Source organism: Vicugna pacos, chromosome 22 (assembly GCF_048564905.1).
Source record: "Vicugna pacos chromosome 22, VicPac4, whole genome shotgun sequence".
In the NCBI taxonomy this organism is placed as follows: Eukaryota; Metazoa; Chordata; class Mammalia; order Artiodactyla; family Camelidae; genus Vicugna; species Vicugna pacos.
The window spans coordinates 31,211,393-31,238,016 of record NC_133008.1 but is presented as its reverse complement, the minus strand read 5'-3'; the positions used below and the strand labels follow the sequence as shown (position 1 = coordinate 31,238,016).

Below are 26,624 nucleotides of genomic sequence, written 5' to 3'. Positions count from 1 at the left end.
GCTGAGAATCACATCTGTCTCATTCAGGGCTGGGTACCCAGCACAGAGCAGCCAGGCCTGGCCCGTCATAAATATCAGGTTGATAGAAACTGAATGAATGGTGCTTCTATATTCGACACTAAATAGCAGTAGGGCCCCTTCTGTGCTCGAATGATGGTGATGACAAGACAATTTAGAGAACACAGGAATCCTTAGAAAACCCGCAGGGTCGGGGGTGGCAGGGGCATCTGGGGTTGAATGAACTTAGTGTGTGTGTTTGTAGGAGGGGGAATGTCAGTGAGCTCATACACTAAATTTGAGTTTCCAGCCCTAATCACAGAAGTGAATCTTGGTGTCTTTGTCCCTAAAACATTTCATCAAGTGATTCTTAGAGGTTTTCTGGCTCCTCGGAAGGCAATTCAGCTCAAGTGTAAGAATAAAGGGGTGAGTGTTGTGCGGCCTCACTCCCCGCCACCCCAGCACAGCTCCTCTTTCCCACCGGCTCTGGTTGATGGCTGTGAGGTGCAGGGTGGCTTTTCCCAGCAGGGACATATTACCTTGAAAGGATGAGGCATTCTGGCTGGGCCCTATCACGGGGTTCCAGATTTAACAATAAACATATAGCACACTCAGATAAATTTGAATTTCAGACGAATAACAAATATCTTTTTTTTCCCATACAATTATGTCCCAAATTTTGCACAAGACACATTAGGGACTGTAGGAATCAGATTTCTCCAGAGAAATAGAACCAATAGAATGGAGAGAGACAGACAGACAGACAGAGACAGAGGTTTTAAGGAATTGACTCACAATTGTGGGAGCTGACAAATCTGAAACCTGCAACTCAGGCTGGAGACCCAGGGAAAAGTTGATGTTGCCACTCGAGTCCAGAGGCCATCTGGAGGCAGAATTCTCTCTTCTTTGGAGGGACTGTGGTCTTTTCTCTTAAGGCATTCAACTGATTAGATGTGGCCCACCCACACTACAGAGGCTTATTTGCTTTACTCAACATCAACTAATTTAAATGTTAGTTACATTTCCACGGCAACATCTAGAATAATGTTTCTGCCACCATGACCAACCCCATGGACACAAAATCAACCATCACAGGGTCGTTTTGTCTTGTTTACCTGAAGTTGAAGTTTCCTGTCCTTTATCTGATATCCAGACCAGCTGCTCATCTGTCCCAACCTCAAAAAACAGCCCCACTGCCTCCAGAGAAGCACTTTACCAAGTGGGCACCTTCATGGACCTCTGTCAGGGGAATAGAATGGGATTGCTCCCCGACTTCTTTCTCAGATGTTCTAATGGGGAAGAGCATGTCAGAGGCCAGGTGTGAATCATTCTCCACCCACATGGTGGAGGCAGCATCCTGGCGAAGCAGAGGCAGAGGGGAGGTAATGAGATCCACCTCTGCATAGACCGAAGGTGATTCATCCCCCTCCGCAGAAAAAGCTTCTCTGCAGGCTGCAGACATGCTGGCTTTGGAACGGTCTGTTCAGGTCCCATGAATGTGAGGGAATTACCTGGTCGGGGCGCTGGGTACAACTTAACACATTCAAGCCTCTTGTGGTTGCAAGTGGCAGAAACCAACTGCCTTAAGTGGATTTGTTGGCTCTTGACACGGAGACATTTCAGAGGCAAAAGTGTCAGAGTTCAGCCTGTCACCACCTCTCAGCTCTGCTCTCTTGGAGCTGAGGTCCTGGACTCGGGAGAGGAGGCAAAAATCAACCGGATGGCAGGCATTGCATTCTACCCATTTGACAGAGGAAGACACTAGAGGCCAAAGAAGTTAAGTCACATGGATCGTTTACCCTGAATCCTTCCTAATAAGAGATTTTTAAAAAATGGCATTAACTGTTATAATGGAGAATCAGCCTAATGCTCACATTTTGCAGACTTATAAAAATGAAGCCAACAGTTGATGTTTAAATAGCATTTGATGGGTGAAGTGGTGTTCTGTTCACTTTCTAAGCTGCAAAACATTATCAGCACATGCTTGGTGGCTTAAATCAAAGCACACCTATGACCTCTCAGTGTCTGTGGGTCAGGAGCCTGGGCACAGCTTTGCTGGGTCTGCAGGTTCTCCGACAAGACGACAGTCAAGGTGTCACCCAAGTCTGCCATCTCATCTGGAGTCTCAGCTGGAGAAGGATCCACTTCCCAGCCCACAAGGTTGTGGGGAGAACTTAGTTCCTTGCGGTTGCAGGACTGAGGGCCTCAGCATCTTGCTGGCTGTCGGTCAGAGGTCAGCCTCAGCTCTGTATGTGGAGCTCCCCAACAGGACCATTGGTCCGCGCTAGTGGCTCCCAACAAGATGGGCCTTCTTATCTGATGTAATGTAGCCCTGCACAGGTAATCACTTTGCCCTAAGCTCTCCATCAGGAGCGAGCTGCAGGCTCGCTCACACATGGGGGAGGCGGGGAGAGGGGTGCCCATGGAGGCAGGCTGTGGCTGCCATCTTGGATCCTGTCTGGTTCCACCTCTCGGGTTGTGCCCACCTTACCGCGCTGCACCGTTTTGTGGGCCACCCTGGGCTGAGTCCACTGCGCCAAAGAGAGTGAGCCAACAGCAGAAGAAGAGGCCACTTTGCCAGCAGCTGCATTTTGATGTCCGGTCAGACACTGGCGTTCATATTTGTAAATCCTGCTTCTCATCAAAGTGTTCCTGATAACTTACCAGCTGGGAATGGCCTTGTGCAAAGATGGGCAAATATTTCTGAAGCGCCAGAGAGTAACTATGCTCAGCTTTGCAGGCCAGCTCTGTCTCTGTCTTGATTGCCCAACTCCACCGCTGCATCGCGAAGGCAGCCAGAGATAGTACGTGCCCCGGGGCCTCTCAGACTCGGCACCGCTGATGTCTTGGGCTGCAGTGTCCTCTGTGGGGGTGTCCTGGGCACTGTGGGGTGTGAGCAGCCTCCCTGGCCCCACCCACTCCATGCCAGAGCGTCCCCCAGTCATGACGACCCAGAATGTCTCCAGGCATCACCACACATCACCATAGGGGGCAAAATTGCTCCCAGTTGAGAACCACTGATGTCATCGGATGAGCATATCTGTGTTTCAATAAAACTTTATTTATAAAATCAAGGTGTGGGGCCAGCTGATCCCAGGCTAGACATTTACCTTTAAAATGAGGTCAGTGCACACTAGGACCAGGATCGTCTTTACCCTTGTTGTGATTCTGCGTTGCTAACTTGATTTATAGTCACAGGTGAGTCTGCTGAAAAACGGTGAGCCTTTTAGAAAGCGTAGGGAGAGGTCGCTGACCACAGTGAATTTAGAGAATGGTCTGGCTGTGTTCTATCAACCAACTACGTGGGAAATCCAGCCCAGTGCTGGTGACTAGTCCACAGGCTGCATTCCTTCCACATGCATCTGGGTGTCTTGTGGGTGTTCTGTGCTGAGGATCCTCTTGGGGGTGAACGGATGTGGGATCCCAGAGGAGAGCTGGTCGCAGAGAGGACGCTCCAGGAATGTGACAGGGGAGGGTCAGTGACGGGTGCAAGAAGTCAGGAGAGCTTCCCAGAGGAGGGGCCCTACACCCAGACCAAGGGTGGAGGCCACGCAGTGTAAGAGGAGGCTGCTGGCGACTCCAGTGGTGATGGAGGGGTGGACAGTGGGGCCTGGTGGTGGTGGGGATTCCACCAGATACCCCCTACGTCGCCCCAGTGTAACCGTGAGAAAAACACCAGACAAACCTCTGGAGAGAGACATTCCACGAAGTCTCAAGACTGCCTGGGGCAGCACGAGGTCTGAGAAACAGTCACAGCCCAGAAGGGTCACAAGGAGATGTGACAACTGAGTGTCACGTGGGGTCCTGGAGGAGACCCTGGTGCAGAAGAGCACACTGGGGGAAACAGAAAATCTGAATACACTGTGGACTTTGGTTAGCAGCTGTGGATCAGTGCTGGCTTATCAGCTCTGACACGTGTCCCAGACCAGGACATGGGGTCTGGCTGCGGGGTGTGTGGTCCCAGTCCCCTCAAGCTGCCATGACAAACATGACCGACGGGCTGGAACGTCACACACTGATTTTCTCACACTTCCCGAGGCTGGCAGTCCCAGATCAGGGTGTCGGCAGTGTTGGCTTCTGGTGAGGGTTCTCTTCCTGGCTTGCAGACGGCTGCCTGTGGAGGGAACATGGCGCCCTATTATACACAGCACTCAGCTCCAGAACTGTATGGTAATAAGTGTGGATTCCTGTAAGCCACGGGTTTTGTGGTAACCTGTTATAGCAACTGCAAGAAACTCATCCACAGTCTGCCCAGCGAGGGACCCACGGCACATGGCAGCCTAGGCAGCACTCACGTCAAATCCGTTCTTTTTTCTTTAATTGAAGTATAGTCAGTTACAACATGTCAGTTACAATGTGTGAGTGGTGCACAGCACAGTGTCTCAGTCGTACGTATACACACCTGTATTCGTTTTCATGTTCTTTTTCATTACAGGTTACTACAAGATACTGAATATAGGTACCTGTGCTCTGCAGAAGTTTGTTTTTTTAAAATCTACTTCTATGTATAATAGTTAATATTCTGGTTTTTATGACTGTTTTGCGTGGAGCTGCCTGACATCTAAGGTGCTGTGGACGGCGGTCACGTCAGCACAATTAAAACCCTTGCTCAGGGGAAGAGAAATGCCCCCCGCCCCCGACCCTGACCTTGTTTCTCTGTCTCTTGTACTGGCCTCCAGGTTGCTGTCCCCACATCTGGGACCCATGGAGCCTGCCATCGGGGACTTAGAACTGGTGCCTGGGGCCTCCAAGGATGTCCCGGCTGCGGACACCTCGTGCTGCCGGGTGGCCCTCGTGTCTGTGGTGGCCACCAGCATCGTCATCGTCACCCTGGGAGTCCTTGTGGGTGAGTGGCCATGGGCTTGCACGGGTCCACATACCAGGGGAGTGGCACAGAGATGCCCAGGAGGAGCTCAGCGGTGTCCCAGAGCCAAAGGGCTGAGCATGCAGGCCACGGAGGCCACCCAAGAGGAAGGCCAGCAGGCTGGGCGCTGGGCGTGGCTGCACTCAGTTCTGGGCTGGGCGGGGATGCCTGGGCCTGGAGGCCGTGCCTGTGTGTTTCAGATTTCCCACTGAGGGGGTTGTTCAGGGAAGACTCATGGCCACGGTGAAATGGAGATCAATAGGGAAGTGAACTTTTTTAGAAACTCTTGAGAAATCTGAAAAATCTCTGAAAGTATAAAAAGTGAACAATCGTTGATGTCCTCCGTCCCAGTCGACAAGGGCTCTCATTTCATTTTTGCTCCCAGTGTGTGCCCATATTGTTTACAGTGAAATGTGCAAAATGATGACCCATCGTGAACCATGTGGCGCTGCCATTAGAAAAACAAAAGAAGTTCTTTTAAAAAAAATTTTTTTCTTTAATGGAAGTGCCAGGGATTGAACCCAGGACCTTGTGCATACTAAGCACGCGCTCTACCCTCCCCTCAGGGAAGTGCCTGTTATATTTTGGTAGAAGGATCCACAGACCCCTGCCGACTGTGCAGAGTTCCAAGACTGCCCCCAACCTGGGCTGTCAGTGTGGTAGCCCTGAGCCCCAGTGCTCTTTAGACTCAATCATTTCAAATTAAATGACGGTTAAAGTTCGGTTCCTCCATCGGCACCAGCCACATCTCACAGGTGGCTCGTGGCTCCTGCAGGGAACGGTTCAGATCTAGAGCGTTCTGTCACCATGGGACGTTCTGCCAGGCAGCCCTGCTCAGGGACCAGGCTCCTTCCTTTTTTTCTTTTTAATTGAAGTGGGGTGGATTTACAATGTTGTGTTAGTTTCTGACGCACAGCGTGGTGATTCAGGTATGCGAATGTTCCTTTTCCTATAGGCCGTTACCAGGTCCTGAGCACAGCCCCCGGGGCTGCGCGTTGGGACCCTGCTGCTGGTGTTTTACACGTAACAGCGTGCATCTAAAGCCCCAGACTCCCAGCTCTGTCCTCCCCACCCCTCCCCCTGCAGGCTCCTTCTGAGACGATGGGCTCCCTAGTTCTGGGTGGGGTGTGACAGTCACCTTCTGTTCATGAAATGATGGTGGCAACTGGCATTTTGGGGGGTGGCGTGCTTTCATGTGGCAAGATAACAAGTTGGCAATGCAATGTGGGACCCCCGAATACTGAATATATATAAACGAGTGTCTGGACGAGCTCGCAGCCCGGCACGGCTGCCGGAGGCCCCCTAGTGGCTGTGGGGTGAAGTGCAGGAAAGTCTGGCGGGCGTGTGTGCGTGTGTGTATGTATGTGTGTCCGTCCGTCCGTCCCCACACTAGGGAGAGGCGGGGGACGGCGCCACACCTCCACTCTAGACGCACAGGTACATTTTGGGAACAACAGGTAGATACACTCTCTGCTCCAGCAGGACCTCTGAGGTCAAGGAGGGCTTTAAGAAGCGCGACACTGTAAAACCAGTTTTGAAATTAGGACTCAGACTTGTCCCTGCACAGACAGGTCACAATGTCGCTTGGGACGTGCTGGCCCTGGGGGAGGGGAGGAGCACACGGGCTCGGGCTGGGCCGTTTCTCCGGCTTCCCGGGGCCCGGGGTTATTTCTGAGGGGAGGCGGGAGGCTTACTGGGGGCGCGGAGCGTGGGCACTTGGGTCTGCACAGCGGGATTTAGTTCCCTGAATGAGGAGAACAACCATTTTTAGAGTTGCTTTGGGCTGTTCTGTCTGCTGAATAAACAGATACCTCAGTGTCGGTCTAGAGGAACATTCACGCGGCTAGAGCTGGGGGGGCCTGGCTTTCACGGGCCTGTGTGGTCGCTGCTTTTGTGTATTTATTTTTTGTTTTCTTGTTTCTTTTTTTGTTCCTGCTACTTCTAGTTTTTAAATTTTGCATTGATGATCATTTTTAAATTTTTCATTTTATTTTTCGTTTGATTTAATTTTTCTTGTAGGGGTAGGTAATCAGGTTTACTTGTTTTTTTGCAAATGGAGGGACTGAGGAGCGAACCTCCGGCCTCGTGCGCGCTAAGCACGGGCTCCACCCCTGAGCCGGCCCCGCCCCCCGCGCCGACCACGTGCGCCGGGCGTGCCCTTTTGCCCGAGTCCCGTGCTTCCAACAGGCGGGCCGGCCTCCGCGGGCTGCGCTCTTCGCCTTGAAAGCCGTCATGCCGGCGGTTCTTTGCTGCTGTCGGCTTCGACGCAGCGCCGCCCACCACTGGAAACTTTCTTCAGAGGGTGGCGTGGTGGGCCGGCGCCCTCGGGGTCCTGGCGCCCCTGGCCGTGCCCGTGGGGCCTTCTGGGGCCTGCTTCCCAGGGAGGAGGTGGGAATTGTTCCAAAGTCGAGGGAAGGTCTCCTGAGACCATTTCGCCCAATTTTGGCCGAAGTCAGCCTCAGGCTCTGGGCCAGGCACGTGTGGCGGGTCAGGGACAGGCAGGAGCTTGTCCTCAAGGAAACCTGGGGGCCTTTAGGGGGTGGCGTGCGAGAGGTGACCAGTGCTCTGCCCCAGGAGTCAGCCCACGCCCGCCTGCCAGGGTGACCCGGCCGGGGCGGCGGCGCCTCCGGGTCCTGCCCCGCAGGGGGCGCTCTCACGGGGCCCTGGTCTCGTCCGCAGCCTCGCTCTCTACGCAGGGCGCCCACGTGGAGCACACGGCCGAGCTGCAGGGCATCCGGTTTGCGCCCAGCTTGCAGCGGGCGACCTCGGACTACTACCGCACGCTGACGCCCGCCCTGGAAACGCTGGTGAGCGTCCCCGGGGCCGGCGCAGGGCGGCGCCGAGCCGCGCGCAGAGCGGGGGGGTGGGCGGGGTGGGCTGGGGGCACGGAGGGGCGCGTGGGGCCACCGGGGCCTGCCTCGCGTGGCGGGGCTGCTGCGTTCCAGAACGCAGGGGAGCGGAGCATCCGGTGGGAACCGCCTCCTGCCGGATCTGTAGGCCACCCTGGGCGGTGGTAAACTGCATCTCGGTGGGGGAATCGGAACCTTCTTGCACGGCTGGTGGGAGCGTGAAATGGTGCAGCCGCTGTGGAAAGCGGTCTGGCGGTTCCTCAAAAGGTTAAGAATGGAGTTACCCTGTGACCCAGCAGTCCCGCCCCTGGGGGTCAGCCCAAGAGAAGCAAAAACATGTGTCCACACAGGAACTTGCACACAAACGTTCACAGCATGATTCTTAACAGCGCCAAAGTGAAAACAACCCAAGGGTCCATCAGCAGATGATGGATACACACCACGCGTCCCTCCACACACGGGAGCATCACTCAGCCGTGACCAGGAGAGCAGCCCTGACACCCGCTCCCACGTGGACGGACCCTGAGAGCACGACGCTCAGGGAGAGAAGACGACACAGAAGGACACACAGTGTGCGAGTCCATGGATGTGAGACGTCCAGAACAGGCCAGTCCCCAGACCCAGGGAGGGGGCTCCTGGCTGTCAGGGGCTGGCGGGGCAAGGGTGACTGCTGATGGGGACGGGGCTGCTGTTAGGGTGACGGACTACTTTAAAATTGATTGTGATGAGTTCGTACAACTCTGTGAATACACTAAAACCCATTTAAGTGTACACTTCTAAAACGTGAGTTTTTAAAAAAAATTATTTTATTTTTAGTTTTTTTTCAGTTGAAGTATAGTTGATTTATAATGTGTTTCTGGTGTATAGCGAAGTGATTCAGTTTTATATACATGTGTATATGTATGTATTCTTTTTCATATTCTTTTCCACTATGGTTTATTACAAGATATTCAATATAGGTCCCTGTGCTATACAGTAGGAACTTGTTTATTTTATATACAGTAGTGTGTATCTGCTAATCCCAAACTCCTAATTTATCCCTCCCCGACCCTTGTCCCCCATAACCGTAAATTTGTTTTTCAGTTGAATTACAGGCAATGTACAATGCTGTGGCTAGTCTGTAAGCTTGTTTTCTATGTCTGTGAGTCTGTTTCCATTTTGTAAGTAAGTTCATTTGCCTGATTTTTTTTTAGATTCCACATGTAGATATCTTATGGTATTTGTCTTTCTCTTTCTGACTTACTTCACTTAGTGTGATGATCTCTAGGTCCATCCATGTTGCTGCAGATGGCATTATTTCATTTTTTTATGGCTAATTAACATTCCATTGTATAAATACACCACAGCTTTTCTATGCAGTCATCTGTTGATGGACATTTAGGTTGCTTCCAGGTCTTGGCTATTGTCAGTAGTGCTGCTGTGAACACTGGGGTGCATGTGTCTTTTTGAATTAGTTTTCTCCAGATACATACCCAGGAGTGGGACTGCTGGATCATATGGTAAATCCATTTTTAGTTTTTAAAGGAATCTTCATACTGTTCTCCATAGCAGCTGCACCAATTTGCATTCCCACCAGCAGTGTAGGAGGGCTCCCTTTTCTCCACACCCTCTCCAGCATTTATTGTTTGTGGACTTTTAGATGATGGCCATTCTGACTTGTGTGAGGTGGTACCTCATTGTAGTTTTGATTTGCATTTCTCTGATAATCAGCAAAATTGAGCATCTAAAAGGTGAGTTTTTATGGTAGGTGAATTATACCTCCATTTTTAAAAAAATGCTTTAAATTTTATCCTAAGAGAAGTAGAAGTGTGACTAGGTGTGAATTCATTTTCAGTGTGTGGTAAGATGGGAGAGAAGCGAGGGGACAGTTAGGAGTCTCCATCACTGAGACCAGGAGTCGACACATCTTCCTATAAGGCCAGAGGGTCAAAGTTTTGGCTTTTGGGGGCCAGAGAGTCTGTCTCCACTGATGAGCCCTGTTTTGGAGCCTAAAAGCCACCACAGGTGACCCGAATGAGTGGGCGTTGGCCATGTGCCAATAAAGCTTTATTTGTGGACACCGATACTCACATTTCATGTCATTTTGATGCACCCTGAGATATTTTTCTTTTGATTTTTTTCCATTCATTTCAAAGCATAAAAACCATTCTTGTTCGTGATCTTTGCAAAAACAGGCAATGGTTCAAGGTCAGCCCGTGGGGCCTAGTTTGCTAACCTCAATCCTGCATCCTTAGCAGTATTGCCCAACAGAAATGTAACACAGTCCCATGCGTAATGTAACATTTTCGGGTAGCCACATTTTTGTTGGAAAAAAAGGTAAAAAGAAACAGGTAGGATGATTTTTAATAATATATGTTACGGGACACACGATATCCAAGATGTTATCACTTCAGCCTGCCATCAACACAAATAAAGCAGGCGTCAGTGAGCTGCTTGCATTGTCTCCCCTGGGTTGAGTCTTTGAAGCCTGGTGTGTGTGTTACACTCACGGCTCAGTGCAGACGCCGCTCCATCAGGAGCTCCCCACCCACAGTTAGATTCCGTGACATTTACAGACCCAGGATGCTCCAGAGATACTTACGAGTTTTCCAGTAACCGAATCCAGAGTCTGTTTCAAAATGTAAGTGTGAACTAATTAAAACAGAATAAAATCTGCTCCTCCGTGGCACCAGCCACGTTTCAAAAGCTCCGGAGCCCCATGTGGCCGGCGGCTGCCCGGTGGGGTTAGGTGGTTGTAGAACATTCCGGAAATGTCTAGAATGTTCTACAGGACAGCCCAGGTCTAGGTGTAGGCAGTGGGGACGTGGACTCGGAGGGAGCCGTTCGGAGAAGCGGATTGGATTAAGGATGTTTTAGGAGGAAGAATCAACTGTGCATCATGTGTGTTTAGGGAGTGGAGATGGTGACCGTGAGACTTAACCCCTAAGCCAGAACACCTGGATGGGACAAGGACGCTGCCAGTAATTACACTGGGAGAGCAGATGAACGGGGTTACCGGTCACCTACGTGTAGGTCCTGTGAGGTGCTGGGGGCAGGGATGCAGCCCTTCGGGGCTAAAACCAGACAATCCTGGGAGACGCGGATAGCGGTCACCCGCACAGCACACGAAGGACAGGGGCGTTCCTAACAGAACCTGCCTGTGCCAAGCAGACTCAGCCACAGGGCTTTTTTTTTTTTCAGCGTAAAACTCATATAACATAAAATAAGCCATTTAAAAAAAAAAAACTATGTTTGGGGGGGAGGCAATTTCGTTTACGTATTTTTTTAAATGGAAGTACGAGGGACTGAACCCAGGACCTTGTGCAGGCTAAACATGAGCTCTGCCACTGAGCTACACTCCCCTCTGCAGTGTCCATTTTAAATTGAACAATTCAGTGGGTTTTAGTACATTCACAGAGTGGTGCAACCATCACCATTAGTTCCAGAAGTACCTGTGCCCATTAGTAGTCACGTACCTCCCCCCAAGCCCCTGGCAGCCAGCAGCCCCCGCCCTGTGTCTGGGGACTGGCCTGTTCCGGACGCCTCACATCCGTGGACTCACACGCTATGCGTCCTCCTGTGTCTGCTGCTCTCCCTGAGCACCGTGCTCTCAGGGTCCAGCCCCGTGGGAGCGGGTGTCAGGGTTGCTCTCCTGGTCACGGCTGAGCGACGCTCCTGTGTGCACAGGGACCACGTGTGTTTACCCGTCACCTGCAGATGGAGCAACATCCTCACAGGCGTGGTCTCGGGATGCCCTTGCCCGTCACTCACTCAGCTCTGAACTGGCTGCCCGCGGGGCGTTTGAGAGCAGGGGCATTGCCACCCTGTACGGCTCCCCCGGCACACACGGGTCTCCGTGGGGATGGCGCCCTGCTCCCTTCTCTCATCTGCTGCTCTCGTTTCCCTTGTAGTTTGTAAGCAGCTTTCGGAAGACAGAGCTGCAGGCCAGCTGCGTGGGCTGCACGGTGCTGAGTTACAGGTGAGCTGGGGCCTCCTTTGGGATGATGGACCTTGGTGGACCCCCGAGAGAGTCCAGAGGACTCCAGCAGAGGGGAGCCCTCTTGCGCCAAGGGCCGCCGTCCTCCCTGCAGGGACGGGAACTCCAGCGTCCTCGTGCGTTTCCGGCTGCACTTTCTGCAGCAAGCCCTCCGGACGCTGAGCCTGGGGCTGGAGGAGGAGCTGTTACAGCAGGGGCTCCGGGCCGGGCTGCAGGGACGCGGCATCCCCCTGGCCACCTATGGCACCATCGTGTCCGCCCAGCTCACAGGCAAGTGGGCACAGAGACGGGGAGACGTCAGGTGGGGATGTGCGGGGGGCAGGGAGCTGGCTGGAAGTTGCCTTAAACTTCAGGTTTTCAGTAATCGTCCCTCTGGTGACACAGGCACATACACATCGTGTTACCCTCAGCGGTAATAGACCAGGCACTGGCAGCCTCCAAATGCTGGCACGTGACTACTGCTGTCTCTTCCATCCTTTGGGTCTGTGTGGAGACGGCTCAGTTCTGGTATTGTAGCCAAAAAAAAAAAAAAAAGGCAGCAAAGACACTATAGAAGCAAACGGCACGGCTGTGTATCAATAAAGCTTTATTACGCAAACATGTGGCGGCCAGATCTGGCGCCCAGCCACGGTTCGCCAGCCCCAGGTGCAGGCGTGACAGTAGACCTGATGCTCTGCGATCCTAGGGTCGTGGTGCCCTGTGACTCAAGGGCCAGACGTGAGTTTAGAGTGTTCAGATTAAAACAGTGCTGCTTTAGGGCAGTATGGCTCAGCAGGGGAGAGCAGGCTTGGCGTGCCCTGGGTTCAGGCCCTGGTGCCTCCATTAAAATAAGTAAATAAAAACTTAGTTAACTCTCCCCCCAAATTTAAATAAAAATTGTTGCCTTGTGGGACATTTACGGCCCCCTCACCGCCACCCCTGGCGCACTCGAGTCCGCGGCCTCACCCAGGCGGTGGAACTGCCTGCGGCGCGGGACACACTTCGGGGCTGCGGCCCCCAGCCCCGCTGTCACGCGCCAGCTCTGAGGAGCAGGTTTCATCTGCTGTCAACCTTCACCGATTGAAGTCGGAATTTCAGTGGCTCCCGGGTGGACAGGGCAGCTCCCCGCTTTGCAGGACGATGTTTCCAACAGCCGTCACCCTCACTGAGTGAGCTTGCATCTCGTCCCTGTTTTGCTGCAGAAAGCCACAAGGGGCCACCGACGGAAAGAGACTTGAAATCAGGTACGTTTTCGAGCTCCTTCTCCGCCTGCAGTCGCCCGCCGGGCTTCCTGAGGCTCCCTTCAGGCGCAGAGAGCAAAGCCCTGCAGCGCAGGCGGTGCTGGTTTGTGCGCCAGCCGCTGCCGCGGCGCCGGCTGCGTGGTCCCGTGCGAGCAGAGGGTTTCGGGATGAGGTGATCTGAGCCGTACATGGCCAAGCACGATCACGAGAAGGCGTTGTTGTTGCTGCTTAAGCGGTGGAAGGTTGTTATTAAAAGAAAAGACAAAAAGAAAAACAGTTTGGGCAAAGAAGAAAAGAATAGGTCCCACCCGAATCTCACTGCCTTCAGTATTTTGGTGATTATCCTGACAGCTCACGACACTTGTGGAGACACACTCGTGTCGCTTCACATCTGTGGTCCCCAGCTAGGGGTGGCCCGCCCCCAGGGGGACACTCGGTCGTGTCTGGGGGCGTCTGTGGTCGTCATGACTGGGGGCCCCCGGCAATGCTGCCCCGCACCTCACAGCGCCCACAACACCCTCCCCACAGAGAATGTCTGGCTCCGAATGTGAACCCTACACTTAAAATGGTTAAAATGGCAACTTTGACGTTATGTGTGCTTTGCCACAGCTTAAAACAATGAATTTCACCTATTTCTTACTCTTTAAGAACGTGGCTGCTAGACACGTAGAAGGACACACGGAGCACGTGGACTTTGTGGCCCGGCTCCGGCCCCGGGGCTGGCTGGCTGGCTCGCGCTGTGTCTCTGTACTTATTCTGAGAAAATTATTTCAGAAACACGCTGGGAAAAGGAAGCAGGGAAGAGATGTTTTCCATGCTCTGGAGTTTCCACGTGGAGAGCGGACTCTCCCTGCAGCCAGGAGAGATGGAGTGAGGTTGGGAACACGCTTCTCTGCCCTCAGGTCGCTGTCCCGGGAACGCCTTTTCCTGCGGGAACGGCCAGTGTGTAACCAAGGTGAACCCGGAGTGTGATGGCGCAGCAGACTGCTCTGACGGCTCCGACGAGGCCCGCTGTGGTCAGTTCGCCCGTCTGGGTCTGCTCTCTGGCGCACTGTGTCCGTCACGTGCAGACACGTGGGCCTGGCACTCACTGGAGCAAAGAAGGGGAGGGTACCCGGGATAGACAAGAAGCGTGAGAGCAGACACAGAGCAGGGAGACCCGGAGCTGTGTGGAGGGGGGGCCCTTGGAGCGAGAAAGGGCAAGAATTCAGGCGGATGTGAGGTCCTGGGCAAGCCACGGGGAGCCTCGAGTGCCCGGAAGTGGAGGTCTGTCTGGTACTTAGTAGGACGTCACCAAAAGGATGTGGGAGACGGAAATGACAACTGAGATGTTGCCAACATTTTCTAGCAGTGCTAGCCCACGCAGTGAAGTCAGAACAGGTCTAAGCGTTGGAAAGAAAGGGGGAAAACTGTCGTAATTTGCAGTGGATATGACCATCTACCTAAATGAAGCAATAAATTGACTAACAAGCTGTTAGAAAAATAGGACAGTTCAGCAATGAGGGGAAGACACGATGGTTACTAACATAAAAAAGCTGTTGTTTTGCTTTACAAGTAGTAACAGGTTAGGAGATATAATGGAAAAATGCCACTCACGATCAGTAGCAACACCAAATAAAATGGACGTGTGCCAAGCCGGTAGTAACTACACAATTACAGAACTTCACTGAAGGACACAAAAGGGGACTGAACAGTCCCGGTGGAGCCGCCCAGAAAAGGGAGGCGAGGTAGAGACAAAGCACCCTGTGGAAAGGTGGATGTGGAAGGATTTTGAAACTTGTGCAGCGCACGGTGAAGGAGACACTCGTAACGTCCGGAACCTGGATGTGGGGGACGCTCTGTGGAGGTTGCCTGAAATGGGCAGCTGTGGTCAGGGGTCCCCAAGCCCCCCAGGCTCAGTGATCCACTGGAAGGACTCACAGAACTCAGTCAAGCTGTCACGCGCACAGTTACAGCCTCTTAGGTGAAGGGACACAGGCGAAAATCGCACAGCACAAGGTGCCGGGCGCAGGCGCGCAGGCTGGGGGCGCTCCGGTCCCCCTGTCCCCGCAGCCGCGTGGACGGCGCCCGATTAGTTCTGCCGGCAGCCTGCGCGCCAGCGCACGCGAAGTATCTCCGCCGGGGAGCCCACCCGAGCCTTGCTGTCCCGGTCACGGGGGCTTGTGGCACCCGTACAGCTGACTTTCAGGCATGAATCTCTCAGAGCTGCCAAAACACAGGACCTGAGACTGAGTGGCTAAAACAACAGGAATGTATTCACTCCCGGCTCCGGAGGCTGGAAGTCCGAGGTCAGGGTGTCGGCAGGGCTGGCTGCTTCTGAGGCCGTGAGGGGGTCTGTTCCGTGCTGTCCCCCAGCTTCTGGGGGTTTGCTGGCTTCTTTGACATTCTTTGAACCTGGGGGCCGTGGGGATGAGAGACTGGAGGCAGATGTGCTAGGAACGGGGCCATGGTCCTGCGTTTTTGGGGTCCTGGTTGGCGATCTCTGTCTTGCAGACTGTGGTTTGCAGCCTGGCTGGAGGACCACCGGCAGGATTGTGGGTGGTGTGGGAGCATCCCCGGGGGAGTTCCCTTGGCAAGTCAGCCTCCGAGAAAACAACGAACACTTCTGTGGAGCCGCTGTCGTCAGCGCCAGGTGGTTGGTGTCTGCTGCCCACTGCTTCAACGAGTGAGTCCGCATCCCTGCGGGCTGGGTCCATCCCCGCTCCCGTACCCCTCCCGTCTTTCCACTGTGGGGACACCGTCTTTCCTGGGTGTCCTCAGAGCCCCTTGGAACTTTTCCCTCCTTACCTTCCTCCCTCCCTTTTCTTTTCTTTTTGTTAAAACTAAATGCATTAAATTTTTAAAATTGTGGCAAACTATATATAAGTTTACCATTTCAAGGGTACAATTCAGTGGCATTAACTACATTCACACTGTTGTACAACCATCTGCATCCTCCATCTCCAGGACTTTCTCATCTTCCCAAATTGAAACTGTCCCCATGAAACACAGACTCCTCCTCCCCTCTCCCAGCCCCTGGTGCCCACCTCTCTGTCTCTGTGGATGTGACTCCTCTGGGGACCTCCTGTGAGTGGAATCAGACAGTATGTGTCATTTTGTGACTGTCATTTCATTTAACAGGTTTTCAAGGTTCATCCACCTGGTAGTGGGTGTCAATGCTTCTTTCCTTTTTATGCCCAAATAATATTCCAGTGTGTGGGTGGACACATGTTCATTCATTTACCCATCGCTGGACGCTTGAGTCGTTTCCGCCTTTTGGCTGTTGTGAATAATGCTGCTGTGCACATACGTGTACAACTGTCTAAGCCACTGCTTTCAATTCCTTTGGGCATAAACCCAGAGGTGGAATTGCTGGGTCACGTGGCGATTCTATGTTTCCTCTTCTGAGGAGCCGTCAACCTGTTTCCCACAGCAGCTGCACGGTTTTCCATTTCCACCAGCCGTGCACAAGGGCTCCAGTTTCTCCATGGCCTGGAGAGGTTCCTTGAACGCTTGTCGTACAGCTGTCTTGCCGGTGCGGAATTCTCCCAGCTTTTGCTTGTCTGCAAAGCCTTCGACTTCCCCACGGCGTCTGCGCGGGCCCGCTGGCGGGGTGCTCGCGGCCGCGGGATCCCCCCCCCCCCGTCACGTGGAATGAGCTGCGCCGCCCCCGCCGGCCGGTGGCGCGTCCGCGGGGGCCGCCTCGCGGGCTGCTCGCTGCCTCTCCCTTGTCGGGTTTCACGGTCTCGCTTCACCTTCGGCTTCTGTCGTCTTGAGCGCAGTGTGCCTTGGTGTGCTCCTCTCCGGGCCGTCCTGGGTGGGACTCTGTCCTGGACGGGGCTCTCCTTTCCCAAGTTAGGGACGTTTTCAGCTATCACCTCTTCAGGTGTTCCCTCAGGCCCCTCCTGTCCCTCTCTCCCGCTGGGACCCATGCAGTGTGTGCTTCCTGTCCCGGAGGCCTTGTCAGCTGTCCTCGTTTCTTTTCGTTCGTTCTTCTCTTTTCTCTTCCGCGGTGGTGCGTGCCACTCTCCTGGCTTCTAGCTCACGCACCCGTTCTCCCGCCTCACTTCGCCTGCCCGTGATTCCTCCTAGCGTGTCTTTCATTTCAGTTGCTGTATTCGCTTCTGGTTGCTTTTTACATGTTCTGACTGCTAACAGTTTCTAACTTCTTGCTCTGTGCATCCACCTGCCTCCACAGTTCTCTGATCGCCTTTGCGGTCGTTCCTCTGAGCTCCTTCTCGGGCGGACTGCCTGGCGCCACCTCGCTCGGTTCCTCCACTGGTGGTGTGCCTTGTGCCCTGGTCTGGAACTCCCCCCTGCCCCTCACTCTGTCTGAGTTGCTGTTTGCATCTCATGTACATGGTGGGTTAGCTGCGTTTCTCGACCTTGGAGCAGTGGCCCTCCGTAGGAGACGCCCTGTCGTCCCCACCACGCGCCCCCCTCTCGTCACCCAGCTCTGTGCTCTGGGGGCCCCCCCGGGAGGGCTGCGTGGCCCTCCTGTGGCGGCGGGCGGGCTGTGCGGGTGCTGCTGGCTGCCATCCAGCGGGGCCTGGTCATGAGGTGGCTGCTCGCGGAACCCTGGGGGGCCTGAGGGTCAGGGCTGGCTCACTGGTGGGCAGAGTCAGGGCCCTGAAGACGCTGGGGCTGCCGCCCGCCCGCCCACTGGCGGGGAGCCCGATCCTGGGCTTACTGCTGGTCCTTGGCACGCAGAGCTGGTTCCTGGAGCCTGGCTGCAGGGCCCAGGGATCCCAGATCCCAGATCCTAGGCAGGGGGCTGGTCCGTGACGCAGCCGGGCACAGGGTCTGGGGGTCTGGAAGGCTGAGTGGACCTGCCAGGGGTCAGGGCTGGAGCCCGGCTGGCGCAGGGCAGGCTCTGGCCTGCATGGCGGGACCCTAGCTTTCTTGTGTCTGGTGTCTGCCCCCCGGGGGTGAGGCTGGTCTGGCGGCTTGCACGGCCACCCTGGTGGGAGGGACCTGGCCTGCCCCTGGCAGGTGGAGCTGGGTCTCGGCCCTCTGGTGGGCTGGGCCGTGTCTGGGGGAGTCCAGGGGCAGCTGTGGGTGCTTTGGCCTTTTGACAGCCTGTCTGCTGATAAGGGGGGCATTGTGGCCCTGCCCAGTTACTTGATTGGCACCTGCAGCCTGCTGGGCAGGGCCAGGTGTCCGTGCGAATGAGCTACGATGGGCTACCAGCCTCACAGATCACAGGGGTGCATGTCCCCCAGTATTTCTGCCCCCAGTGTTTATCCTATATCCCGGGTGAGCCACAGCTCCCCCCCCCCCCGCCTCCCCAGGAGACCCTCTGAGACCAGCAGGCGGATCTGGCCCAGGCTCCTGTCAAATTACCGCTTCTGCCCTGGGGCCTGGCACACGTGAGGTTTTGTGCGGCCCTTTACGGGTGAAGTCTCTGCTTCCGCCAGCCCTTGGGGCCACTGCAGTGAAGGCCCCTCAGTCTTCAAGCTCAAATGCTCTGGGGGCTCATCATCCTGGTGCAGACCCGGGGCCGGGGCGCCTGGCGTGGGGCTCAGGACCCTCCCTCCTGTGAGAGCAGCCCTGCCCTGCAGTGATCCTCCAGTGCAGGGGTTCCCACCACGGCCCGCCCTCCGTCCAGCTTACTGTGGTTGCTTCTTCGTGCGGATCTTTTCTGTTAGAGTCCAGTCTCCTCCATCGTGGTGGTGGTACCAGTCCCTCCCCAGGTTCTTGGACAGCAATGCCATGGAAATAACACTTCCCCTAGACTCTCAGGCAAGGAAAGCTTTTTTTTAAAATTTAATTTCATTTTTCAAAATTAATTGTTTTGAAGGTACTGGGGATTGAACCCAGGACCTCCTGCGTGCTAGGCACGTGCTCCGCCGTTGAACTATACCCCCACCAAGCAAAGCTCTTTATTAAAAGAGATTGTTTGTGCTCGAGGGAGAAGGTGAAAAATAGAAAGCACCAGCTCCCAGGGTAGAAGGGGCAGTTTGTCTCAGGATCACTGATGGCTTCCAGAAATCATCCACCTTCTTTGATCACCAGCAGGTGGGTCCAGGGGGGCTCTCGGGAACGAGGAGGGCTGCAGGCGGGTGGAGCTCAGTGGTGGAGCGCGCTTAGCGTGCTTGAGGGCCTGGGTTCAATCCCCAGTGTCTCCGCTAAATAAATAAATAAACCGAATTACCTCCCCACAAAATAAACAAAACAACAAATGGGGAGTGCTTCTGTGAGCGGAAAAAACATGAGAATTTTCGGCAAGAAAGCAGCAGAGCAGGTAAGGCTGAGTGCGAGTCGGTGTGAGGAGCTGACCCTGTGCCTGGGAGCCGGCCCCCGGCCTCTGTTCTGCGGCTCACAGGGCCTGTTTGCTGGGCCGCCCCTGCTCCCGCCCCCAGACGCCGTGCTGCGCCGCTCCCGGCTCGGGCCTGCAGACGGCTGGGACTGGACGTGGTCCGGGGGGCGGGGGGCCCAGGGTCTCCGCTCCCCCGTGCGGGCTGCTCTCCCCGTCCCCCGTCCCCCAGCCGTTGTCACCTCGTGGGCTTGTTTGCTTTTAACGTCAGCCCTCCCCTGGGGGTGAAGGGGTGCCTCGCTGTGGTCCCGATGCGCGTCTCCCTGATGGCCAGTGACGCTGGGCGCCTCTTCCCGTGCTGCTTGGCCTTTTGTGCGTCTTCTGCAAAGAAACGTCTGCTCGGGGGGGGGTTCTCTTAACCTGCTTTTGAGTTGGGTCGTTTGTTGTTGCTGTTGAGGGTGGTCAGAATCTTTACCGACCTGAGTGGCCAATCAGAACGGAGCTGGCCAAGAGGTGGGAGGAGGTTCTGGAAGCCTCTGGCTGTGCCAGGCCTTGCTTTTCTGGTTGTCCTCAGGGGAGGGACCGGGGCGGTGGGAAACGGGGGCCCCCCGGGGGACCCCCCGGCCACGAACCGCCCCGGGGGTCACTGTCCCAGTGGCCTGCTGGGATTCCCGGGGGAAACCCACTCCTCCCTCGGGGGGTGTGGTCTGGGGCCCAGCGGTCACAGAGCTCAGGGCAGCAGGAGTTGGTTTTTACCACTTTGACTTCATTCCTGTCAATGTTTTATTATAAAAACATTTAAACAGAAGAGACAGAAAATAGAATGACGAACACCCGCATGCCTGTGTCTGATTTCAAGGGCTGTCCATATTTTTCCATTTTCACTTCCTCTCCCAGGCTCTTCATCTGTGTCTGTCTGTACCTACACACGTATGTTTATATGTATATGTTCTTGCCAAACTATTTGGAATTAAGTAGAAAAGATCATGACCCACCACCTCGGAATCTCCTGCACACTTTTTTTGGTTTGTTTTGTTTTGTATCTAAAGTGTTTAGAGCTTCCTCTACTGCCACCCACCTCCAACTCTTAGATCTTCTATTTTGGATTAAAAAACTTTTTTTTGAATTTATTTTTTATTCTTTTTAGCGGGGAGGTAATTAGGTTTCTATTTATTTTAATGGAGGTGTGGGGGGTTGAGCCAGGACCTTGTGCGCGCTAGGCACCCGCTGGACCACTCCCGTGCACGCTTGTACAGAGGACAGCCTCCTGCATGCCGGCGGTGACGCCGTCACAGCTGAGAGCGGGAGCGGCTGTGCGATGGCGCCGGCAGCCAGCCCTTGTCCAGGGCCTCGCTCGCCTTGCCGTAATCCCAACCCTGCGGATCCTGTCTTTGTTTAAAATGTTGATGATTTGTGCACCATACTCTTCTATTTGTTTGCATTCATTCTGAGTTTCGACAGTGTTGCATGAAAATACCATTATTAGTCTCAGTGGCTGAGTTTGGGGTGCCCTCTTGACATCTTTCCCCAGGGTGGGTGCCTCGCTCTCCTTACCCTCCAGCCGCATCCTCGGTGGGGCCTCTGAGGTGGGGTTTGTCTGCCCTGCAGGTTCCAGGAGCCCACGGAGTGGGTGGCCTACGCGGGCACCACCTTCCTCAGCGGCTCGGAGGCCAGCACGGTGCGGGCCCGCGTGGCCCGGATCATCAGGCACCCCTCCTACGACCCGGACACGGCCGACTTCGACGTGGCAGTGCTCGAGCTGCGAGGCCCCCTGCTCTTCAGCAGACACGTGCAGCCAGTGTGCCTCCCGGCCGCCACCCACGTCTTCCCGCCCGGGAAGAAGTGTCTGATCTCGGGTTGGGGCTACCTCAAGGAGGACTTCCGTAAGCACCTGCCGCCCCGCGCCCAGGCGGCCAGCAAAGCAAAGCATAGCGATCCGGCCTCGTCGTTCGCGGATTCCGTATTTGCGAATCCACCTCCTTGCTAGCAGTCATTTATGGGGGGGCTGTGGCCCTTCCTTGATGTGCAGTTTGAGTTGTTTCAGAGGTGGAGACGCCCTGCCTTCCTGGGCCAGCTCAGACTGGAAGCTGGTGTCCTTTCGCGGTCCGTTTACTGCCACTTGTTTTTGTTTTGCATTTTTGTGCTTTTTATGGTCGATTTCACAAAATCTAATGGCCCCAAGTGTACAGCAGAAGCACTGGTCAGTGTCCCAAGCACAGGAAGGCCCTCTGGGGAGAAAGCGTGCGTGTTGCATGAGCTTCGTTCCGGTGGGAGTCACAGCCCTGTGGGCTGGCGCTTAGTGTAGTTGAATACACAACGTATGTTAGATAAGGTGTTTTTAAACAGAAGCACACGTCTCACGAGGGTATGAGCCAGTGGGTTGTGACCAGAGGCTGGCAGGAGCCCAGCCCCCGTGTCCCCAGGAGCTGTGGTGCAGTAGGTGCTAATTCAGTGTCCAGGGGACTTTAGAGAACAGAACTGCCTACAGTCAGCTGTCATTTGTGGTGATAAGTCTGGGAAGGAGACCCGCAGGACACAGCAAGAGAAATGAGTTGGTGGCAGGCACAGCTCGAGGAAAGGGTCCTCGATGGAGATGCCTCAGCTGACCTCAGGCGTCCCTGCAGCAGGGATGGGGCAGGAAACAGATCAGACCCAAACCCCTTCCCACATGGAGCCCTCAGTCCAGACCAGCTCCGACTGATCAAATGTCACTTGGTGGTGGACGCAGGTCACATCTGTGCCATCTGCTATGGGAGCCAGCAGCCCCATGAGACGGGCCAGGGTGACTGTGGAACTGAGTTTACATTTTATTTCATTGTTGTGAATTTCAATCTGCATTTGGAGCCTCGTGTGCCCAGTGGCTACTGGACTGGATAGCACGTTCCAGGGGGGAGTGGATGTTAAGCAAGATCGTGGCAGATGGTGATGTACACGATGGAGGAAAATAAGGCAGGGATGGGGGGGAGCTGCGACTTAAAATAGGAGATGAGATGGGGAAGGCAGGCAGATTCCGCAGGGACAAGCATTCTAGGTGGCTGGAACAGCGTGTGCAAAGGCCTGGGGTAGCCGGGGTAGGCGGTCTAGGCTATGGCATTTGGATTACACCGGGGGCGAACACCCTGGAGGGTCTCAGAAGGCTGCATTATCTGATTTGATGTTTAGCCAGGATGGAGCTACAGCTGGTTTAAGGAAAGATTCCGGCAGGTTTGGTGGGGCAGGGAGGGGCGCAGCCTAGTCTTGGGGTGTTAACGTTGACACCACTCAACTGTCCAAGCCAAGAGGGTTATCGGTGGGCACCTGTGGAGTGTTTATTCCTGGCTCGTTTCCGAGCTGGGGGCTGCAGCTCCCCTGTGGCTGCAGAAACTCAGGCTCAGGGAACAGAGGCCTTTCAGCCTCTGGGCTTGGGGTGGCTGCCGGGACCCTGGAAGGCTCACCCTGCTTGTCTCTCCCCGTCCTGGGCAGTGGTCAAGCCGGAGACGCTGCAGAAGGCCACCGTGGAGCTGCTGGACCAGGCCCTGTGCGCCAACCTGTACGGGCACTCGCTCACCGACAGGATGCTGTGCGCCGGCTATCTGGATGGGAAGGTGGATTCCTGCCAGGTGAGCACCTGGGGGTGAGGCCAGAGGCCCCAGACCATGCCCTGCCGGCCCAGCCGTGGCATCTGGGAAGGGCCCCCAGGCTTCCACCCAAGGCTCCTCTCTCCCCAGGAGGGGGGTGTTCTGTCTCTGGTCCTCCACCAAAACTGCCTCTGCTTGGTTTTCATGTGGCTATGGATGTCTTTTTGTTTTTAAGTTTGCATCTTTGCTCTGGTTTCTAATGCTGGGTGGGTGGGGAGCGGCTGCTACATGACCTCAGGTTGCTGCATCAGAACCAGAAGGTAGAGAAAATGCCGGGAAATAGCAATAGAAAGCTTGTGTTTGAGATGAGGGAGTCGCGGTGAGCCGGGTGCGAGGGGAAGGCAGAGGACAAGAAGACAGGGCAGCGAGGGCAGATCCTGCAGGTTCGGGAGGAAGCCGCGGCTGCCGGCGAGACGCTGGAGGCCCCAGCAGGGCAGCGTGCTGCCAGCCTCGGCCGCTGGGGCAGCATTGAAGATCTCCGGGGACGAGGAGGGGCGGGGGCGCTGCCTCTTTGGGCTGGGTTTTCAGCTGCCGGAGGCAGGACTGACAGAGGGCTCTCCCCGACCCCTCCTGAGGGCGTGCCTTCGCCTCCTAGGGCGACTCGGGAGGACCCTTGGTCTGCGAGGAGCCCTCTGGCAGGTTCTTCATGGCTGGCATTGTGAGCTGGGGAATTGGTTGTGCGGAAGCCCGGCGTCCAGGGGTCTACGCCCGAGTGACCAGGCTGCGTGACTGGATCCTGGAGGCCATCGCCACGGCAAGCAAGCCTCTGGCCCCCACGGTGGCTCCCACCCCCGCTGTCCCCAGCACTGCCTGGCCCACCAGCCCCAAGAGCCTGGTGGCCAACACCCCTGCCAAACCCGCGCTGGCCCCCGGCACCCCACCTCTCCACTCAGCCACCGCTTCTGAGCTGCAAGGTATTTCCTGGGGAGGCAGGCAGAAGTCAGCGTCCGCCAGGTGCAGGGCGGGGGGATTTGTGCTGGCTTTCTGACGTGCTCCGTGGGCAAGAGATGGGTGCCACGCGCACAGGCAGGGCACAAGGTCAGCCTCTGCATTTAGCGTGTGATGAACTGAGGCAGGAGGTGTACACAGACTGTCTGGCAGGGTCAGCCAGAGGCCGGTGACCACGACGGTGGGGCCAGGGTAGGAGAGAGGCTGACTTGGAGTTTTCCCGGGCCCACCACCCACATAAAGCACACATGTTCCACATCTGTCTCAGCTCTGTGGTTCCCAGGCCCCATCTTGGCCCCCTTTACTGTCCCGAGAACTGCACGGCTTGGAGCCACCTGCCCCCCAACCTCAGTGAGCCGCCTGCGGCTCTGGCGTGCGGGCTACGGGGCTCTCTCTGATTTTATCTTCTCCTTCTTCTAAACACCCCCAGCCGGGCCACACACCTCCCTTGAGACCTTGGGGCACCTTTCAACTTCGACCTCTTCGTCTGTATGATCGGGCGATGGTTCCCCAGCCCAGCCGGTGCCGGGAGGCTGTGCTCGGGGTTCCGAGGCCCCTCTGGAACCGGGGAGGGGGGTCCTGCAGTGAGCAGGCTGAGATGCTCGAACCTCCCCCCCATCCCCTCAGAGTGCGGGGCCAGGCCGGTGCTGGAGAAGCCCACCCGGATCGTGGGCGGGTTTGGAGCTGCCTCCGGAGAGGTGCCCTGGCAGGTCAGCCTGAAGGAGGGGTCCCAGCACTTCTGCGGAGCCACCGTGGTGGGGGATCGCTGGCTGCTGTCAGCTGCCCACTGCTTCAATCAGTAAGGCCCCCTCAGCCCAGGAGGGCTGCCTGGCGCCCTGGTTATCACCGGGTCCCACCCCCCCCATCAAATCCCCACACATTGGGAAATGTCTGAACGTGGGGCCATCGGTGTTCTGGGGGGCCTTCCCGCCTTGTCCCCAGGCTCATGGGTGTGTCTGGACATCGATGGGGAGAGCAGAGGGGGGGCAGTGTGGAGGAGGAGCAGGGTGCTCTAGGGGGCCACAGAGGGGCTGCCTAACAGGGGCCAGGCGCCTCCCCTTCGCCCCAAAGGCAGGCGGCACTGACCTGTGGTCATCGCCCATGGGGCCCCTCGTGCCTCTGGGCCAGCTCCCTCTTGTCCCAGACAAAGGAGGCCCCTGGTCCTCTGGTGCCCGGGGGACGGCAGAGGGGCGGCGGGGTGTCTGAGCAGCCCTTCTTGGTAGCACGAAGGTGGAGCTGGTGCGGGCCCATCTGGGCACCACATCCCTCTCGGGCATCGGCGGGAGCCCCGTGAAGGTGGGGCTCAAGCGGGCAGTGCTGCACCCCCAGTACAACCCCAGCATCCTGGACTTCGATGTGGCCGTGCTGGAGCTGGCCCGGCCCCTGGTCTTCAACAAGCACGTGCAGCCCGTCTGCCTCCCCCTGGCCATCCAGAAGTTCCCCGTGGGCCGGAAGTGCATCATCTCTGGATGGGGTAACACGCAGGAGGGAAATGGTGAGCCCCCGCCCCCCCGCTCACCGCCCACCTCCCACGACTTCAGGGTCGCAAACTCCGGCCCGTGGTCCCCTGCGGCCGCCTCTCATAAATAAGGCTTCGTTGGCCCCCAGCCCTGCGGGTCACTTACAGGTGGCCCCGTGGCAGCTTTCCCGCCACGAAAGCAGCGCTGGGCGGTCCCCACAGAGGCCGTCTGTCCCATATAGCAGAATGTATTTATTCTGTGGACCTTCACAGGAAAGGCTTGGGGACCCTTGTGTTAGACCCTTCAGAGGCCCGAGAGCTAAGGCTTCCTTGGAAGCCCCGGGGCGCCCCCTGCAGGTCACCCGAGGTGCTGGGGAGTCTGCTGGGGCCAGGGGAGGCGCCCGCGGACTCCGAGCTGGGCCTCTGGGGCCCATCTCCTGCTCGCTGTATGACTACTTCTAAATTTTTTTCTTTAATTATTTTCTTTTTTCTATTTTTTTGGGGGGGAGCAATTAGACTTATTTACTTACATACGTTTTTCAGTGGAGGTACTGAGGACTGAACCCAGAACGTCGTGCGTGCTAAGCGCGCGCGTCGCCACTGAGCTACACCCTCCCCCCAACATGACTTTAGACGCTTCCCCACGAGGATGAGCTCTGTCTCATCACCTGTGGGACGGGGGTGGCACCTCCCTCTGGGGTTGCTGTCAGAGCCAAGCTGGGCACTGCACAGTGACCCTCTGTAAGTGGCCTCGGGGATGGGGGGTCTCCTTTTCCTGGCAGCCACCAAGCCGGACATCCTCCAGTGGGCGTCCGTGGGCATCATAGACCAGAAGGCGTGCAGCGCCCTCTACAACTTCTCGCTCACCGACAGGATGATCTGTGCCGGCTTCCTGGAGGGCAGGGTCGACTCCTGCCAGGTGAGGGCGCAGGAGGGGCCCGGGGAGCTCCCCGAGTGCCTGCACCCTGCTGCACGGCAATCCCACTCACGCGGGCCCAGGCTCCTCGCACTGGATGGTCACGCAAAGGTAGGGAAAGGGGTTTTCAGTGCAGCGGAGTCGGAGTGGGGGAAACCTGGAGACCACCCAGGTGTCCTCAAAGGTACGATGCAGAGAGAGCAGTGTCTCCGAACAGATGGGTGGCAGCCTCAAAGTACGTGGCAGGTCTACAGACGCACACGCATGCGCACACTCGCACACTGATGCCAAAAGCTGTCGTCTCTGCTCTCAGACGCTGGGACCTACACTAGCACACACACATGACCCTGTCATGCTTGACATGTGGCCGAGCCATTGAAGGGGAAAGTCAGCTGCAGATCACAAAGAGACGCCAGTTGAACTACACTATCGAAGCCGAAGAAACAAAGACATTCACAGGCACGCTCCCTAGCAGCACAGGTGCAAAACCCCTTATTAAAATCTGAGCAAATTCAGCCCAGAAGTGTAGTAAAAAGAACATGC

General features: G+C 55.9%; 1 protein-coding gene across 1 annotated transcript in view; it reads left to right on the top strand.

Annotated features, from left to right (window-relative positions):
- The window catches only part of TMPRSS9 (transmembrane serine protease 9), a 48,269-nt gene that overhangs the window by 13,367 nt on the left and 8,278 nt on the right, over positions 1 to 26,624 (top strand). Inside the window, exons 2-14 of the mRNA XM_072948037.1 lie at positions 4,677 to 4,843; positions 7,541 to 7,668; positions 11,601 to 11,668; positions 11,781 to 11,956; positions 12,868 to 12,909; positions 13,809 to 13,922; positions 15,400 to 15,571; positions 20,750 to 21,024; positions 22,604 to 22,740; positions 23,354 to 23,672; positions 24,334 to 24,505; positions 24,930 to 25,201; positions 25,948 to 26,084. Coding sequence (XP_072804138.1) covers positions 4,702 to 4,843; positions 7,541 to 7,668; positions 11,601 to 11,668; positions 11,781 to 11,956; positions 12,868 to 12,909; positions 13,809 to 13,922; positions 15,400 to 15,571; positions 20,750 to 21,024; positions 22,604 to 22,740; positions 23,354 to 23,672; positions 24,334 to 24,505; positions 24,930 to 25,201; positions 25,948 to 26,084 — 2,154 coding nt within the window. The 5' untranslated portion in view covers positions 4,677 to 4,701. The remainder of the gene's footprint in view (positions 1 to 4,676; positions 4,844 to 7,540; positions 7,669 to 11,600; positions 11,669 to 11,780; positions 11,957 to 12,867; positions 12,910 to 13,808; positions 13,923 to 15,399; positions 15,572 to 20,749; positions 21,025 to 22,603; positions 22,741 to 23,353; positions 23,673 to 24,333; positions 24,506 to 24,929; positions 25,202 to 25,947; positions 26,085 to 26,624) is intronic.